This window comes from Thermobia domestica, chromosome 10 (assembly GCF_964235325.1).
Source record: "Thermobia domestica chromosome 10, izTheDome1.hap1.1, whole genome shotgun sequence".
In the NCBI taxonomy this organism is placed as follows: Eukaryota; Metazoa; Arthropoda; class Insecta; order Zygentoma; family Lepismatidae; genus Thermobia; species Thermobia domestica.
In genome coordinates, this window is record NC_137463.1 from 86,856,652 (window position 1) to 86,876,837 (window position 20,186).

At 35.6% G+C, this 20,186-nt stretch overlaps 1 protein-coding gene across 1 annotated transcript in view; it reads right to left on the reverse strand.

Moving 5' to 3' along the window:
- Positions 1–17,855, reverse strand: part of LOC145661534 (scavenger receptor class B member 1-like) — a 324,106-nt gene extending 306,251 nt beyond the window's left edge. Inside the window, exon 1 of the mRNA XM_081726856.1 lies at positions 17,466–17,855. Coding sequence (XP_081582982.1) covers positions 17,466–17,601 — 136 coding nt within the window. The 5' untranslated portion in view covers positions 17,602–17,855. The remainder of the gene's footprint in view (positions 1–17,465) is intronic.
- Positions 17,856–20,186: the final 2,331 nt, after the last annotated feature.

Below are 20,186 nucleotides of genomic sequence, written 5' to 3' on the forward strand. Positions count from 1 at the left end.
AAACATGACCACCTACTTTTATTTGTAAAGACAAATTTCAGGATATCAGGAATCAAAATTATTCTAAATGATTCAATTGTAATATTTTTCGGCTTTCTCCAGTTTTCAAAATCTAAGAGTAGGTCAATAATTTTGTAAAATGTTCAAGTCCAATAGTAACTTGAGAAGTATATTCTGAAGCTACTATTGGACTTGAACTTCAGAAGCATACTCTAAACGAAGCATATAAGAGAAAAGCAATGGGATATGTTAGTGAGAGACCTAATAAGATTATCAGGCAGGAGCTTTCAAAGATGACGATTGTGTACAATTTACCCATAAAGATTCGAGACGGGCACGAGTCGAGTCAAAGGCAATTTTCTCGAGTCGCGTTCCGAGCCGAGTCAGTGTTTTGAGTTCAAGTTTCGAGTTGAGTCGAATTTGATAAGTGGCTCGCTCGTTCAGCTCGTTTTAACTCGTTTTGAAATCCGTTGAAGCGAATCCATCAACTTGGTTCGACTCAGCTGAACTGAGCCAATGGCTAGATGAGCTCCTTCGTGGCTAAGCGGTTAGCGTACGCGCATTTGGCGTTTAAGACCCGAGTTCGATTCCCGGCGGGAGCTCGCGTAGTTTGGATTCCACGTTAATCAGTAGGTCCCGTCTCATATAGCCTCGCTGCTGAAAGGGACGTTAAACTGAATCAACCAATAGCTCGAACCGTCTTGGTTGGAGTGAGTAGTCAGCTCGGTTCGGTTCGGCTCGGTTGAGTGAGCTGTTGGCCCGTCAGAAGAAACTAATCCTATCCGAAAAATAACCATAAGAAATGATAAAAAATGCAATGAGCCTGATCAGTACAGTAATGTATACCTACTTTTGGGACACCCTGTAAACATCTAAGTTTGACAACGTTGTAAAAAAATTGTGCGCAAACCTGGATTTTTGGATCTTGATCTGTATAACTGAAAAATGTGCGCAATCTTGGATCTCAAGTGTGCGCAAGTCTGTTGCACCCACCCATTCTTCAAACAACACACACCAAGTCCAGTTCACCTATAGGATGTTAAAAAAGGACTATCTAAAATAAAGCCTTATATTTCCCTAATCTTTGCAGGTGAAGGCATCGAGCTTCACGGACAACCTATATAAAGTGTCGGAATTTCAGCTCTACATGCCAAAAGAATAATCCTACATTCTGAAGGTTAACCAAATAGATGATGCCATACGCTTTGGAGCAAAGGATTTTGATCGTCCAAGAATACTACAAATACAGCAATAGCCCGAAAACTGCAAGCAGGGGGGAAATAAGCTGCATATAGTTGTCCATCAGACGGAACAAGACAAGAAAGAAGTCGTCTCATCTCGATTCTTGACGCATTTCTCGTTTCGCTTTAAAAATTAGGTAGAAAATTTATAACCTAGTTCTTTTCTTGATTTTACTTACAAATAATCAGAATCATTTCGTGTCACGAGAAGTTCATGAAGGGAGTGATACAACAACATTCAAATAATATCTTTTATGGAGTATATTTTGTAATGACTTGCGTATCTTTAAGTTGATAAATAGTTATCATTGTGTTTGTACGATGTATAGTTTAAATATGAATCATTATAACAATAAAACAGTATTTGAGCTCTAATATTTGGGTGAATTAGTGCTCTCCACGAGACTCGCAAAATTTTCCGTCACAAAACCGAGGCGAAAATTGTAATTTTTCTTATCTCATCTCGAATTTATAAATGTACTTCTCGTCTCGTTTTCGAGGGGAAAAAAGGGGAAATTTCTCATCTTGAGGGGAACGATAACTGCATGTCACCAGACTAGGCACTAATCCGGCCCAATGGGGGTAAATAAGCACGAGACCTTGCTAGTACGAATCTTAACTAGATTCTAATAGTGAGTGTCAGCCGGCTTGAGCACAGTGAGTCTGAAACCGCTCAGGCCTGAGTAGTTCTAATTGCAAAATGGCTAAACCAGGGGTGGCTCTGTAATGTACTCACAAGGTCACATGCCTTCCCAAATAGTACGAAAAATAATAAATAAAACAATTACGAATATTTATTACCATATAGTAGTGAGGAACGGCCAAACAAAAAAAAATCTATTTTAATATATGATGTCCATGATAGATTTGACAACATAGTGTAAGTGATCATATTTAATGGTACTCTGTGTTCACGTGTTCTGGCTTGGATCTTTCTCGTGTTATTCTGTCGGGCTCTTGACATGCCGACACCTTTTCGGCATGGAATACCAGAGTTCGATTCCAATCTTATTTGCTTTAGAAACGGTCGAAATCGAATACATACCGGTATTTGAATTTCATTGCATCATGAAAATATTATCATGTCCCCGTTTTACAATTTAATAAATATTATAAATATACGAAAAATGAAACTAGTGAACTTTTCATCGTTACTTAGTTTTTTTGAACCCATTTCAAATTGTATTACTAATAATTATAGGCCCATATGTTAAAAAAAAAAAACGATTTTTACAGAATCGATTGAGAAATTCAAATAGAAGAAATACTTTGAGCACTGTTTGAGTAATTGTAGTATCAATTACTTCTCACTTTTAGAATAATTTGATTTCTTTGTGCTAAGAAAAGTATGTAAAAGTAAATTAAATATTCTATATGTAGGATATATACCGGAAACAGGAAATTCATTGTTATTCTTCCAGTAATATTTGTACTTACCTCACATAAAAATCCCTACAAGGAGAAAATTCACTGAAGGGCCCGAAAGCCGATGATTGATTTTTCGGGGAGAGATGCAAAGCCAGTTTTACCATCATTAGCAATGTGACTTCACTGTTATAGAACTCTGGAGCCGCCACTGGGACAGAATTTGGCGTAACTGGGAAAATTTGCTAGAGAGGCCATAGTTCCTCACTTTTGAGGATTGAAAGAACATTTCAATAACCATAGTTTCAGCTTGCGGTCTCCAACAGTATTATAGAGGAAGGAGCAAGAGTGTTATAAGGGGATGTGGTCCCTCTCTAATCATAGCTAGGAGTGAATAACCTAACGAAGAAACAGCATCTCCTTTACGGAACTACTAAACTGTGCCCTATCTATAAAGTGGATGTCTTTTCTAAGCAGTGACTGAAACCAAATCTTAAAATCGGAACATCCTTGGATAATTGCAGCTACAAGGAAGAAATTGCCGAGGCACGGCAACAGGAATTGTGCATTTACTGATAGTAACCCAGGTACGAAAAAGTGAAAGTGCGGTCACTAACATTACACCATGCTGACAACACAAGGCCAAGGTACTTTTAAAAAGATCTTGCAGAGTCACGGAGTTGAATGGCTTCCAAAATGCATTTATCATCGAATACAGTTACACGAACAACGCTTATTCCCTTATAGCATATTCATCAAGGAATGTCGTTCTATTCTTACGCTTGAATAAGATAGCGTTGTGTATTTTTAATCTCAACTTCAATGAGGATTGAATATAAATGCTGTCACACATTTCCTACATAAAGAATGGAGTAAATGTATGTTTTAAAATTAATTTCAAGGCCACCTAAGACCTTTTCATTAAGCATTACACTTTTCAGGTTAAGCTGAACTCCCTCGTGGCTACATGGTTAGTGTACACCCGATGGGAGCTCATGTTATTCAGATCCCACATTATATATATAGGTCAATGTCTCATAGTTTCGATGCTAAACGGGACTCAAACTCCAAATCAACCAATTAGATTTCTACCACATCCGGTTGTAGAGAGAAATATAATTGGAGATGCATTATTCTTGTAGTCCTTGTGATTTTGAATCTATATCAAAAACAACTTCTCCCTATCTAATACCGTTTTTCTAGGAGTGCTAAAACCGGAAATCCCAGATTTCCATCTCCTCTAGTTTGATTAGGATTAGGAATTAGATTTTTCGACTTTCGGCATATATGACCACGTTTACCCGTCACATATGAGGGATGACATCCTTCAACGATCACACTATCCAAGGAAAAAGAAGATAGGAAGAGACCTGACACCTATATGTTAAGTAACATCCCGACATTTGCTTGGTGTGAATGAGGAAAACCCAGAAAAACCTCACTCAGGATGGGTAGCCTGAAAAAACTTTTACACTCTACTGACCGATTGTTCTCACCGGGAATTGAACCCGGGACGGCTCGCACTAAAGACGAGAGCGTTAGCGACTACATTACGTGGGGTTACCACACCTCTGTTTTGAATAAAAGATTAAGTTTGAGATGAAAATTATTCTTTGGACGCGCAATCCATATTTTAAAAAATCAATTTCTCGCCTTCCTTTTACTGTTTCCTACTCTATGGAGATCAAAATTGAAACCGGAAGTGGTAATAGATTCTTGTGTTACCACTTCCGTTTTTGATAAAGAGATAGGAGTGGAGATGAAATCCATTTTTGGGACACTGAATCAATTCGAAAGAAAACGATTTATCTATTACAGTTTTTTTCTCTATAGTGATCAACATTGAAACCGGAAATGGATGCTATTTTGCACTTCCGGCTTGAATAGAGAGTTAAGAGAGAACATAGAACCTATTCTTAGAATACTGAATCGACCCCAATCATAAAAGTGCTCATGATTGGATACATTTATTTCTAAATGTGCTGTTTATACTACTTTAAGTATATTGAATTTAATGAAATCATTTTAATAACATATCTAGCCATGAGGTCACGAGAAAGATGACCTCTAAGTTTTGATATTTGAGGTACCACTTATGTCAATAGTGAAGTGTCCACTCTGGGTTACATTTCTAATCACATTTTTTACACTAATTTGAGGACCCTGAATCCAACCAACAGAACTATTTTTAAAGATAAGCATCCATGGGATGATTTGAAAAGTAGTATCAAATTTGGTATAGAAATAGTAATAAATATCCCATAGTTGATTTAATTTTTCTAGTGACTCCGTGGACTGACATGTTTGAAAATATTTCTATTGGATTCATGATTCTCAAATTAGTATAAAAATGTACAAATATAGGTGGAAATTTATCTAAGTGTAAGTACTTGTTATTAGTTACATTATCGTCACTTCTTTATTGTGTATACAGAATGAATAAGAGTTGCGTACGAGGTAATAGTAGAGGCTCTCTTGTCTCGAATGGTGTCGTAAATGTGATGCCTTTTTGGATTTGTTGTGAAGCTAAATCATCACCCATTAACCCACAAAAACCCAAACATTGCTCAAGTAAGAATTTTTGAACAAAACTTTCATGGTTCACTAAATGAGGGTCTTAGATAACATAAATGCCCAAAAAAGTGTTTTTAAATGAATTGGAAACCCAATGTGACACCTGTAACTCGGCGAGGAACAGACGTAGTTTACAACTTTAATTTAGTACATGAACAATTACTATTTTACCAGAGTAATTATTGACCCTTTTAGATACAGGAAAAAACAATTATTAGGGAGTTAAATACTTACTTATCATAGGAATAAATAAAATATATCCGGAAGCTGAAAGGCGCTCGAGAACTCCATGAGCCACATGCAGCTACTCACAAGAAAAGTTGAATAAAATTGCTAAAACCTGAAGAAAATGAACGAAACAAAGCTTGCTACAAAGATTTATGTGTGGCTCATAAAGTACAATGGATATTTGTGTAAAACGTTTGAAACTAATTTTATAAGGTCAACAGGAAATCAATGTGACATCTGTGATACACTGGGAATTTGTGGGTTAAAATATAAAGTGTATCATTTTAAGGTTATCATTAGAATTATGTTACAAAGTTAGATACATTCTCTCTAGAACTCTCTAGAACTTATGAGATAGTTATGTGAACAAGATGTAAAATAATCACGAAATCAAGATGTTAAATGACTAAGTTATATCACTCAATTTAAATTTAAGTATTCGATGCCAAACATTATGCTCTTGCACGAATTAGTCACAAGACGTTAGTGTTTTTGATTTTCGCAGTATTGCTTCTGACGCAATATATATATATATATAATGTATATGCAATATCTACAATACATAATAATGCATTTACTCTATTTTACAGTGTGTTCTACTTTCACTGACCATTTTAAAAGTCGTAACAGGGCAACAAAGCACTTCAACTCTAGCGATTCCTATTCATTTTTAATATAATTTATGTGTAATAATTGTCTGTTGGCTTTTTTGCTATTTGCAAGCACTTGCATAACGTACTCTGTTACATATCAACTCTGATATTTATTAAAGGTTGATGATATAACTTTGACTATTTTTAACGTAGTCTCTAAAGAGTACTTTGATTTATTATCTTCTGACCTGATATTATGAGACCATGCATTCGAAACTGTTGTTCTTGTTGAATTAACTTGAGTGGTTCTACTCTATATACATAACCTTTTTCACTCCAATGATATAATATATTTTAATATTTATCGTTTAGGAATTAGATTTCTGGGCTTTCGGCATCTATGGTCATACGTGTGAGAGATGATGTCCATCGGTGATCACACTATGCGAGGAAAGGGAAGGAAGGAAGTTGCCTAGGACCTGTATGCTAGATACCATCCCGGCATTTGCCTCATGTGAATGACGAAAACCTCACTCAAGATGGCTGACCTGAAAAAGAGTTTACACTTTTCGACCGAGTGTCCCCACCGAGAATCAAACCCGGGACCTCGGTAGAAAAATAATACCATATTTACAGTTTAGTGGATCATTTGCTTTTGACGCCTTCAAGCCTACCTGAGTTCTTCAGGAGTTTTGGTGAATTGTAGCTCTCCAAGCGTGCGTTTTCTACTCGATTACTAATATTAAATCTATTTATACAAAAACAGAAAACATTACAGATTTGTAGGAAGAGATTATTAGTTAATGGACTCAAGAACTGATATCAATCCACACCAAGCAGAACCTATAGATGTTCCTTATACACTCATAGATGGAAACAATATTTGACTTGAGTTGATTTTGAGTTTAACGTCCCGTTCAGCAGCGAGGCTATATGAGACGTGAACCTACTGATTAACATGGAATCCGAACCACATGAGCTCCTACCGGGAATCGAACCCGGGTCTCCAACGCCATAGTCGCGTACGCTAACCGCTTAGCCACGAAGGAGCTCTAAATAATATTTCGATATACTGCTAAAATTAATATATATTTCAGCTATATACATGAAAAACGAGTTAAATGATAATGAAGCACGCACTGCAGAACCACAGGTTGAGGAACCATTCCTCCTACAGATTGAATTAAATAGTATAAACTTACAAAACAACAAATTTCATGGAGCTAATTCTATTTCAGGTGAGTTATTCAGGATATATATTCAGGATATATGTAACTAGGCAGGGACGCACCCACAGACGAGGTTCATCAGGTATAAATCTCACCCAAAATTCCTAACCCAACATACAGTACATTTCTGCATTTTCTCAATAAAACAGTACTTGATTAAGGGGGAAATGATAGATGTAGTATAAAATTTGATCTTACACTTTGTCTGTACTCTTTCTCTTATAAAAACAATCTAGTTCTATCATTTTTAAGTGAAAATGTGGCTGGTAGTATTTTAGAATTAATTATCGTGTTTTCGAGTGCAGAATAATTCCTGTTCAATACTACATAGACGTAGTGGCATATCTACCTCCTAAAAGCTTGGGACCTCCCCAACAAAAATTTCTGACTGCGCACCTGGAACTAACGTACTCACATGAGGGGACAAAATAGAACTCTTCAAAGCAGGTCTCCTATAGTCTTGTAATTCAGCTTCCTTGGAAGTGAGATAATATGGTAGGGCAGTGGTTCTGAAACTTTCCGATAACGCGGACCCCCTGTTCATTTGGAAAGCGATCTGCGGACCTCCCCTACAATGCTATCTAAAATTTCACGTAGCATTAAAAAAAATATACATAGTAATTAGAATTTAAAAAAATATTATTGTTTCAGAGTTGTTCTTACCTTTGCTGGGAAGGAAGGGGTTAAAAACTAAGGTTGTCTGTGTATGTCATTTTGATACTTTTTTCTTTTCACAAATTGATTGAATCAAAGCAACGCCTTATTTCTCTGTTGCGATCTATCTTTCAACACATTTTTACATTAACCGGACGCAATTTTGAGTCAAGAGTTAATCACAGTGGCGGATCTAGGAACATATTTTCGGAGGGGTTTCTCATCATTTTTTTAAAAAATCCCACAATTGGGGAAAGAGAGGTTTGATGTTTATAAGCATAGGAATTACTAACATTTACTTCTTTAAAAAAAATCTGGAATGGGCTGTAGTGGTGGGAGCTTTCTGCCACTTGAAGATGAAATTCATGAAATTCCGAGGCGTCCTGCAGTTAATTACAATTGCTTTTGAAAAAGTGGTCTAACAAAGAAGGAATTTCTCTCACTTGAAGTAGTCCTATATAACGGTTGTCCTGTTTCAGGGCAGAAATTTAGTAAAGTAGGAAAACATTTAAATTTACAAAAGTAGGTATAATTTCTTATTGCTTTGTTTTTTAGTAACTGAAAAAAATACTTCTTGCATAACAGCTGTGAGTTCCATTTTATTACAACATATTTCAACTTTTTGGCATCACGGAATCGTTGGCTAGGTCTCGCGGACCTCCAGGGGTCCGCGGAAACCACTTTGAGAATTACTGAAGTAGGGAATGGCCTATAATGCGATGGTTGACCTTTCATGATGATTTGTGCACTCAACTGCACAGATTCAAGCTTCGTTCGTGGTCCGGAGTAGGGATGGGCACGAGTCGAGCCGAAACTCGAATAAAATTCCAGTCGAGTTCTGAGTCAAGCCAAAGGTAATTTTCTCGAGTCCAGTTCCGAGTCCAGTCACTGTTTTTGACGTCGACTTTCAAGTCGAGTCGAGTTTCGTAAAAGACTCGCTCGTTCAGCTCGATTTAACTCTATTTGAAATCATGGCTTGATTAGATTGGAAAGCGAAAATCATGAGAAACATAAGCAGTAATGTGAAATACTTTTAGTGTTACTCACGAGAGGAGACACTGCTCGCACCTCATCTCCTCTCAATAACGAGACTACAATAGATTTTTTATAACGAGACAGCATCAAATGTCGTGAGCACCAATATAAGTATATAACTGTAGTTCTTACCATGAAGGCTGAGACTTGCACTGTCGAGTTTTTGAGCCCAAGCAGAAGTCCAACTCTGGTAATGATATCAACCGGCTCGGCTCGGTTCAACTGAGCGAACAACTCAAGACTGCTTGGTTGGGATGAGTCATCGACTCGGTTCAATTAAGGCGATGGCTCGAGCCGGCTGGGTTGAGGTGAACCATGGCTTAGTTCGGCTCACCCGGGCGACAATCCTAATCTGGCAGAGCAGTTTTGAACATGTTAAGCCGGTGCCCTGTAACTTCTAACAATTTTTGGCTCGAGCCCGAATACTTGCTCCTCCGGAACTGAAATCCAGAACCTCGTGAACGATGGCCTTGACTTCTAGACTTCACGACTACCGAGGTCGGCAGTGAATTAGTTTTTAGTATTGAGATACAAACCGCCTATTTTTCAAGTTTCAAGTGTTGCTATAATAATAATAATAATAATAATAATAATAATAATAATAATAATAATAATAATAATAATAATAATAATAATAATAATAATAATAATAATAATAATAATAATAATAATAATAATAATAATAATAATAATTTATAGTAGCAGTAGTATCATTAATAATAAGTATATTGTCTATGTAGGATACCTGAAGAGAGTACTTGAAACTACACACAGGATTTGGCTTGATTTGGCTCGACTCGACTCGAAACTCGAACCAAATTGGACTGGAGTTGGAGGATATTTTTCAAACTCAGTTCTCGAATCGAGCTTAAAAATGTCAATTTCGAATCGAGTCGAGTTTCAAAGAAAACTCACTCGAACTCACTCGTGCCCATCCCTAGTCCTGAGCCTACATTAGTAGTAGGTTCCGTCTTTCATAACCTCAGTTCTGTATAACAAGCAAAATACAAAAATTCAAACTCAAGAGCTCTTTCAAAAGAAGAAGATATGCTTTTCGAGACGAGACATCACTTTCCCGACACCTTTTCGAAAAATGAAAATGCAATATTTCAGTTGTACGTCCCACGATAATGTCTTTTAGGATAAGGGAGACGGTTGATTGAGGTAAGTGAATGATGATGGAAGAATTAGTGGGATGAGAATGTAGGAGGAAACGGGAGTACCTCGAGAAAGCCCACGGGCACAATGTCGTCCACCAAAAATATGACGATCCGGTAGAATAACAAGACAAATGAATAATTTGTACGCCTATCGAGATGAAAAAATACCATGATATCGTAACTTTGATATATTGATCGATCTACGTTTAGAATATCATATCAACATCAAGAAATATTACTGATCGATATATTAATGGACTTATTTAGATTTTTCGATAGATATTTTGATATTTTTCGATATCTCGATAATTCACTTTAATTCACTTTTTCGATATTTTTGACATCAATATTCAGTATTTAATTACTTTTCGATATTTTGACATTCGAAATTTTTAATTTTTTTTTTTTTCGAAATATTGAACAAGTTTATCATTTTTTATCAATATTTCTGATATGATAATCCGGATATTGCACAGCTCTGTTCTCAATCTGTAGCAAATAACTTGTCCACGGCTAAAAAAAATAATTATATCTGCTTCTATCTGCAACTGTTTTACACTTTCTTCAAATAATTCATCAGGAAAGTCCTTGCATGCAATAGATTAAGCAAAACTCGACTTTCCACGTTGCAAGATTGACCCCTATTTCGCCACGGCTGAAAAATTCTTATATTACAGACCGTTAGTGAGTACTATACCATACTATGAACAAATGTATTATTAGAGGCGTCATCTTAAAACAATAATTCCATGCACGTAAAAGTAGTTTGAACTCAGTACGTGGAGAACGATTTGATGGGTCTCAGTACCACGGAAACATATCGTCCTCTCTTTCTTCCTTTTTTTATGTGTTGAATTTAAGTATGGTGTGAGGTAACGTTGTATTATTGTAATTCACTCAACGTATCTTAGTTTTCGTTCCAAAAAAATATTTAGGTAAATTGCGCTAGACTTACACAATAACTTTCCTCAATGCGTAATAGTAGGGCCAGAACTTTCGCCTTGTCAATGAGTATAATAGTTTGAGAAAGGTTCTTTTGATGTTCAGTGTTAAAAAATATTAGAAAAAGGCATCTTTCAATTTTTTAACCGACTTAAAAGAAAAAGAGGAAGTTCTTAATTCGGCCCGTATACTGTCGATATGTTCACGTATAACTTTGACAAAGATGCACCAATTTTGTTGATTTGAATTTTGTTAAAATATCATGTTTTTTTTTTTTTTAAGTTATTATATTATTATAACAAATTTCTTCTGAAACGATCATTTTGTTATCAATGGAAAGCATGTATTTTTTTTTTTTAATTAGAGTAAAATTATGTGACGCACCAATCTTCAATCATACTAGTTTATTTTTCTATCTTCCCAATGTGTTGTTTATACAGCAATTCTAATTATAAAAAGAAAAACAAGTCAGTTTGTGCATCACACTATCCTGGAATGTTATACAACATTGCTTAAGCAATTTGTAATGTTGGTTGTAGAAAGACAAGGGGCACGTTGTATGATAATTCCTTATAATAAATGACAAACGTCTCAGTGGTGCCAACCTAGTTCCTAATAGTAAGCAGTCATGTTACAAGACGTAAGAAGTAAGAAGTGATGTCCAGATTAGATTGAATTAACAGAAAATATGAATCAATGGCAATTATTTGCTTCTGCAGCATTATATCTACTGCTTCCCTTGCGCTGTGTTTCCCAGCCTTTTTTGATTGACAACATAGTTACTGAATTCCCGACGACTTCGCGAAATATTCATATTAATTTAGGTTAAAATTGATCATTTCTGCTGCCGTTGCAGGCATTGAATGCTGCCACTTGATTCTAAATTTATTTTTCAATCACATTATTATTATTATTATTATTATTAAAGGTTTCATTATAAAGGTAAAATGTGTCCTATGAAATCTAGATCCATAGTGTTTCTGTTAATAATAATAATAAGAAGAAGAATAAGAATAAAATTCTAACATTTTGTGACGTACTTCATGGAGCTGTGCGATACTCCGCTCGACAAAAGCATATGGAGTTAGTTAGACATGTGTTGTTTTATTGTTTCTACACAAATAAGCAAAACTATAAAAAAAAATAATTTCTAGAGCAATTTTTCTGTGGAAATATCTAAGGACGAAATAATACTGTGACACATGGACTTGAAGGGAGGCTGCGGTGGCTCAGTGGTAAAGTGTACACCTCTGGTAAATAGGATCTAAGTTTGCGCCAAGTGAGCTTTTTATTGCGTGGATTTTCTCGGGATTCTCTAGTTATCTTCCACTTTCTTCATTCCATCACTTTATTCATTCTTATCATCACCGTCTCCTTTAGTCTAGCTGGCATAACCATGGGACGTAAAACTTAAAATTTTCATTTCATTTTATTTTACATGGACCTGAAAAAAAAAAAGGAAATCTTATTTTGTATGTGTCCGGAAACAGGCAAATAACTGTATAAAATAAAGCAATGTTGTAGATACTATAAAGAAACTGTTCCAAGACATCACTTAATATATATTCTCTAATATGATCATAATAAAATAAAAAGCAGCATATATTTGATTAAGTTAAAGCATTTAAACATGTCATTGAACGTTAGATATGTTGGTATGAACCGATGGTACATGAGACAAAGACCCTCAGTTTAACATCAGAATTGCCGTGAATAATCAAACCTAGTACCCAGAATCAAAAGTCAGTAAGCTAACAATTTGGTGAAGAATTATAAAGTTCGATAGAAGATAGAAGATGAGTCAAGCAGAAAATGGAATAGATCCCAAAAGATGGTCGGAAACAAGTCTTCAACATCGTTGATTGTGCTTGTCGGGACTACAGGACAGCCACGAATAATAAATGTAATTAAAAAGTGAGTAGATGGGGTCGGTGGCGAGATCTCGTACTTTATCTTCTTGGAGGAGAAATGGTTTGGTGAGGAAAGATCTATACTTTGATAGTTGATCTTGGAAGATGGCCTGTTGCTGTTAAACCTACGTTAATTTTTGGTTCCGTCCTCCATAACCTCGGAGTTGCATAAGGAATTGTATAAGATTCATATTCATACAAGAGAATAATGAAGGGGGAATTAATGAAGTGAATTTTTTTAACTGCTTTTATCCAAACGAAAACAGTAATATGAATCAACCGATGACTTGATTCATCAATATGTATTATCGATTGGAGCCATGAAAAAAAGTGCGGTTTTTGAAAGTGAAATACATAAACGTAAATCAAGGACTTTCATTGAATTTTATATTAATAATAATAATAATAATAATAATAATAATAATAATAATAATAATAATAATAATAATAATAATAATAATAATAATGTGAGTGTCTGTGTTCTGTCTCCCGCATAGAAAGGGATCATGTAGAGCCTCGCGTACAAAGCCGTCTTTTTTTTTTTTTTTTTTTTTTTAATTTTCGGCTCGGAGGTGATTGGGAATCACAATTTATGCACATTTATTGTGGTGAAAAATTTACGGAATTGACACATTCTGGAACGCCTTGCTTGTATGCAACCCATAAAGACATTTTTTAGTTATGCGGGATTACATAACAGGACAGGATAAATGTGCCTCTCAATTATTCATATTTACTGTGGGCTTACATTAAACAGGAGGATAGGCACTCGAACAATTTAATTGTTGTGGATGCATTCCTTCAAGAATATTCTTCTTCCTCTCTTTTTATCCTGCCTCTTGAATTAAGACCCGTTAACGGTGGATGTTTACAGCTGGTCAAGTAAGTGAAATGTTTAGTTCAACATCGAATGGTTATGCCTCTCAGCTATAGGGGATTAATATCTATTAGCAAATGAATAATTATGGATGAATTGGTGGAGTGATAATACGGAAGGAAAAAGAAAGAACCTCTTCAATAAACACGGACATGATACCGCTCACTACAAACTCACAAGGCTTGGTATCAAATTAGAGATCTTTTGTCTTTACCGAAAGACATTGACTGGAAAAGTAGTAAGTATTAACGTAAATGCAGCAATCATGTATTTATTAAGCATATTTACTCTAAAAAAAAAAAAGAAAAAAAAGAAACTCGTTATTTAATGAATTTTTTTGTTATGATTATTTTTGTCTCTAATGCTTAACATTAAATGAAAACTTAAAAAAAAAAGAGAGAGAGAGAGAGAGAGAGAGCGACAGATCATGTGTTAAGTTAGACTAGGGCTCTCAGGTTTCCAGACAGGGGGTGTGGTGGCTCAGTGGTAGAGCGTTCACCTCCAGTGCTTGGGGTCTCTAGTTCGATCCCAGCTCGAGCCGCGTGGACTTTGTGGTGGACAAACACCGTGCTCGTGGGTTTTCTCGGGGGTCTCCCGTTTCGTACCACTTTCTTCATTTCACCCATCTCTCATCATCACCGTCTCCTTTAGCTTAACCGGCATAACCGTGGGACGTAAAACTTAAAGATTTGTTTTTTTCAGGTTTCCAGACTTAAAAAAAAATACGGAAATATACAGTACATCCATGAATAAAAGAGGAATATTTTAATATATCCCACAAATGATATTAACTTATGCTTTAGATGGAACAGGTACAACTGAAGTTTCAAACAATTCATGGGGGGAAGACATAGGCGTAACTAGGATATGTCGTTAAGGGGAGGTATGACTCCTTACTTTCAAAACCGAGAGAACCTTTCCTGTAATTCAACGCTATTCTAGAGAGCCTTCCTCTCCCTGGTTCCTTTCTAGTTTCGCATATGGGAACAGAGATAATGTAAATTCGGGACTGGCCCAGCTAAACCAGAACTCTGTAAACCCTAGTTGAGATTAAATTACGAAAGATTTTTCTTTTTTTTAATTCGATTTTTTTTTCAGCTGCTAGGCTCAATATTGGACTTAAGAAGAAGTTGGTCAAGTGCTATATGGAGCATTGGACTGTATGGTTCAGAGACTTGGACATTACGGAAGTTAGAGAAGAAATATTTAGAGAGCTTCGAAATGTGATGTTGGAGGAAGATGGAGAAGATAAAATGGACAAAGAGAGCAACAAACGAAGATGTTTAAAACAGATAGGAGAGAAGAGGACACTTCTAACCACCATCCTTCGTAGAAAGACCAATTGGATTGGACACATCTTGCAAAGAAATTGTCTTCTTCACACCGCCATAGAAGGAAAGATGGAAGGGAAGTGAGAAATAGGAAGAACACAGCTGATCGAGGATTTGAAAGATAGGAGAAAATATTGGGAGTTAAAAGAGGTAGCTGAAGATCGACAAAAGTGGAAGAAACATTCCAGGCCCAAATCTAAAATTAAAGAAAAAAAACTCCTCATTAGTCCCAGGACCTGCAGAAAGGCAGCATACTTAGTAATAATAATAAATTGTATTTTTACTCCCTTTATCAGCAGCCAGACTATATAGGATGGCATCTAGTCTCTGTTGGATCTAAACTGCTGTAGTGGGTTAGAATATCTTCTAGCAGGAATCAAACCCGGTGCCTCGTGAACCAAAAGCACTGGCGCTAAACACTGAACCAGGAAGGGTGGCGCTTTCTTTTGATTTTATGAAATATGAACTTATTAATAAACTAGTTCATATATACGAAATATGAACTTAAAAAGTTTAACGGGGGTCTGAACCATAGAAATGCGTAACACCGTAGGTAAACGACAATGTACACTTTTTTGAATCTACAGGCATGATCTCATGATCTTGGGACGTAAAATTAACATTTCTCTTTCATGACCTGAAATTGTAGTTGAACGTAGCCGACTTACGCAAAATAAAAGGAATGAAAGAAAGAAAAGAAAAGAAAGAAAAAAATGTAAAAAAGAACGAACTGTCTTGAGATTTCAATTATTTATTTCCGGCTATTTCCTACAGCAAGCTTTCTCAACGTATTTCATATCACGATCCCCTTTTATCACATCCTTTTGCCAGTGACCCCCCTCCCCCCCTAAGTGATTCTTTCTTTTTGCAATAAGCATTTTTGACTACTGCTGCTTCTAGCTTGAAGATACGAGGGAAGATCAAAAAAGAAGGTTGCAAAGCAGAAAGCTTTTATGTTATTCACTGTAACTTAACGAAAATTTATTTGTAGATTAATAATATGATTGTCTTGGTTCAAGTTTGAAGACTTCGGATTCTGATCATGTATAACCGAGAAGCGAACATTAAAAATGATGACTTGCTTGGAAAATTGCTCAAGAGTACAAGTGAGGTCAATGGTGCGGTTTCTGTGGGTCTAAAACCACTACATCTGCTGATATTCATAGCTAGATTATATAGGTGTATGGGGGGGGCGCTAAATTTCAAAGCAACATGTAGGAAAATACTATCGTGCTTTCAAAGAGAGACGGACCAATGTTGTTAATGACAACCCTGGACATACAGTAGCAATAGACCCAGTTCTTCAACCACTTGTACGTTTGGTACGACTTCAGCTGGTACAACCACAGTACTCCAGCTGGTGTTACGCTTGGAACGACTAGCCCTGACTCCTTGTACAGCCCTGACCTAGCCCCATTGACTTTTACCTTTTCCTTATTCTAAAACTAGAAATAGTTGACCACCATTAGATGGCATGTAATTATGTCAAAACCTCTGCCTGACGATGGATACGTGAACTTGATGCGGATTTCTATGCAAATGGTATACGAAACTTTATCTGTCGTTGTGATAAGCGGTTGAACAAAAGCTCTGAATACATCAATGACTATTGTTAAGTGCCCTCTATCATCAGATATGTATAGGTAGATAGATATAGATATAGATATAGATATAGATATAGATATAGATATAGATATAGATATAGATTAGATATATACGCGTGTATGTTTGTGTGTGTATGTAGCCGTCATTTTGAATTGTATTTTAATATGTAGTGTTTGTTGTACATGTGTTTTTCTTCTAATTCAAAATACAGTTTTTGACTAGTTTAATTCCTCCTTTATTCCAATTATTATATAAACGATTCTTTAATAGTTTACAACTTTGTTTAAGGTATTTTGGTATATTTGACAATAACTATAAACATAAAAATTTGTCTATCAAATAAGAAATTAAAACTAATCTTCAGAAAAATTTGTCACTACTAGATCCTAATTATATTTACTTTTCGTCTCTCTTCACGACCTCGAGACTGGAAAACTCTGATTGAGAATCACGAAATGTGAAAATAAATAAATAAATAAATAAATAAATAAATAAATAAATAAATAAATAAATAAATAAATAAATAAATGGTAGACTAATTGCATGGGTGGGTCTTGCGTTATTAACAGAGTATAGAAATAACCAATATAAGTAGTTGATGAATGACAATGGAGTCAAAAGTATGGCATCCTGTAAACTTTTACATTATTAAAAGAAAAGCTTATTATTTTTTTAATTTTAGATACAACATTGAATATGTTCTTCTTCTTTTAAAAATTACCTGGTTTAGTCGTTGGTTCCGGAGCTTTGTGGAGCCACTTTTTCACTTTTTTAGTTTTCGCAGCTGGTACAACCGGACACCAATTAGAACTAACACCAGATTGTTGCCAAGTTTCATACACTCCACTTAAAACCATTTTTTCTTTTTTTTTAAGCCTTTGGTTTTGTTCGTCAAAACAAAGAAATAAATAAATTAATAAATAAAAGTATAAATGACTAATGAATTAAAAAAAAACTACTAAATGAATAAATGAACAGCGAACGATGAATAAATAATAAAAACCGCGAAACCCGAAACAAAACAAAAAATAACAATAATAAACTCGCACAGATTCACTATCAATCAACCACACAAGCACCAAAGAAGAACTGAACAGAAATATCTTTTGGCGAAAAACAGTAGAGATCAATTTCTTTTCTTTCTCTCTTTCTCTTTCACTGTGAGGTAATCAACAAAAATTTTCTCTCCTGTGCCTCCCTCTCCCCTTTGGTGACAACACCCCTACACTTTCTTTTGTACCTCCTTCTTCCCCTCCCTTCAGTCCTGCACCTTTCATCATCATACGTACATATGCGCGGCTCTTTCGTTTCCACGTAATACGAAGAGCGATTTAAGTTGCATTCAGGAAGTAAAGAAAAAAGCAAGTTACAGAAAAGTAGCCTCATATGTAGGGTTGCCAACTGTGTTTAATTTTACGTTACTACTTCATGTTATGTAGTTTTAGTTTTGTAGACGTCATAGAACGCTCGACGATGGCTGGTTCGCATGATCGATTTGCATAAAGTAATAGTGATGTCAGAAGAATTCCTCAAGAGGATATTTCAATACATGTGGAATAAAAATAGTGCTACGAAAATGCTGGTAACCCACGTCCAGAGCAAGATCGAAGATACGCACCAGAGTGAGGATTTCGTAGCTCTTTAAAATGAAGTCCACCTGGCCAGAGTTTGAAATTATTACTGTTTGGTTCCATGGCTAGTTCCCGTTCTGGCGATTCCCTGTTGATGAATTTCGTGGCTTTTCCCCCAGAAGAAGAATGTCTTTGTGGTTTTACCCTTATAGAACCCTTACCCTTATTGGTCTTGCTGAAGGGCACAAAATTAATCACAGGCGAATGAAATATATACGCCTTTTAATGCGAAATTATAATAGTTACCATTTATAGGAGGCCAGAGTTATAGTTTGAAGTTCAACTACTCCAGTAACATAACTATAAATAATTAAATTGCAATTATTTATGTAGTTTTGCATTCTCTCACTGAAGAAAATAATTATAGGCCTAACTTTCCTGTGGTAAAATTATGAATCCTATTTTACTACTAAGAACATCATATTCAGCAGTCACTAGAATACGTGGTAGAGTACACAGCTGAAAATAATTACGTCAACAAATGTTTGTCTTTGATTGGCCAAACCTGGAAAATGTTAACATTTTTTTAAATTTCTAGATTGATAGAACGGCTACCCAGCATATTTACAGGATGGTTTTTCAAGCGATTTTTTTTAAAATTTTGTTTTCAATTCCCAATGGTTACTCAAAGTTGAAATACAATATTCTTCTTCCTTTGCTATTAACATTATTTAATTAGCCAAATTTGAGCAACTTGCCAGTGTAAACAACTCTACAGAAAATTACTTCGGTCATAGTTCTGCATGGATATGAGCAGGTTTGTGTGTGTGTGTGTGTCAGATCTGGCTTGGAATGTGCACTAACTTCACATGCATTAAAATTATACAGTACAGAATACCAATAGAAGTACAGTACTTACCATGAATAAAGCAGTACAAAAAAATCTCAATCTCATTTAAATTGAAATGAAGCGCTGTAAAGATTAACGAAATCATTATAAAAACTTAAACAAACACGGAACAAGAACGAACAGAAAGGGAAAAATAACATATTCGTCCATATATATATATATATATATTGAACAAATTCCCAGATACAGCATAACTTTGCCATTTTACACAGGGACATGCTAACAAAAGAAAGAAAAAAAAACAAGACAACAATAACAACAACATTGAAAAAAAGAGTGTAAAAGTAAAACTATTCCGTCAAAGCTCGTTTAATTGCTCTTTCAAACACTGGGTAGCTCGAAAAAATGTCCACATCAGTTGTTACTTGATTATAACAGTTTGGTATTCTATAAAAAAGAGACCTCTGTATAACAGCCAACCTAGGACGGGCAAGATGGAATAGGTGGGTATTCCGGGTGATGCGGGAAGGGACACGTAAGGATAGTTCCTGAAGTAATATTTCCGATCTTAAGCTTCCATTAACTATTTTATGAAGATATTTCAGGTGAGAGATAATTCTGCGTACTTCAGGAGTCTGAATATTAAGATGTCGCAAGAGCTCCTTCTTAGATAATATTCGAAGTGCAGGAACACGAAAACGGACTATAGCAATGAAGAAATTGAGAACAGAATCAAGTCTGGAGAGATGTGTAGGTGCTGCCATGGCCCATATGGAAGAGCAGTATTCGATCTTTGGCGCTATTAAAGTCTTATAAAAAGTTGCTAATGAAGAAACAGTGCGTAGTTCGGTGAATCGATAAAGAAGTCCCAACATGCGCATTGAATTATTTAGTATTGAGGAGATGTGGTCAGAGAAGGCGAGTTTTGAATCAAAGACGACACCAAGATCGTTATGACTAGCAGAATGTGTGATAGGGGAATCGTTGATATGGTAAGTGGAGGGAACAGGAGACTTTTTCA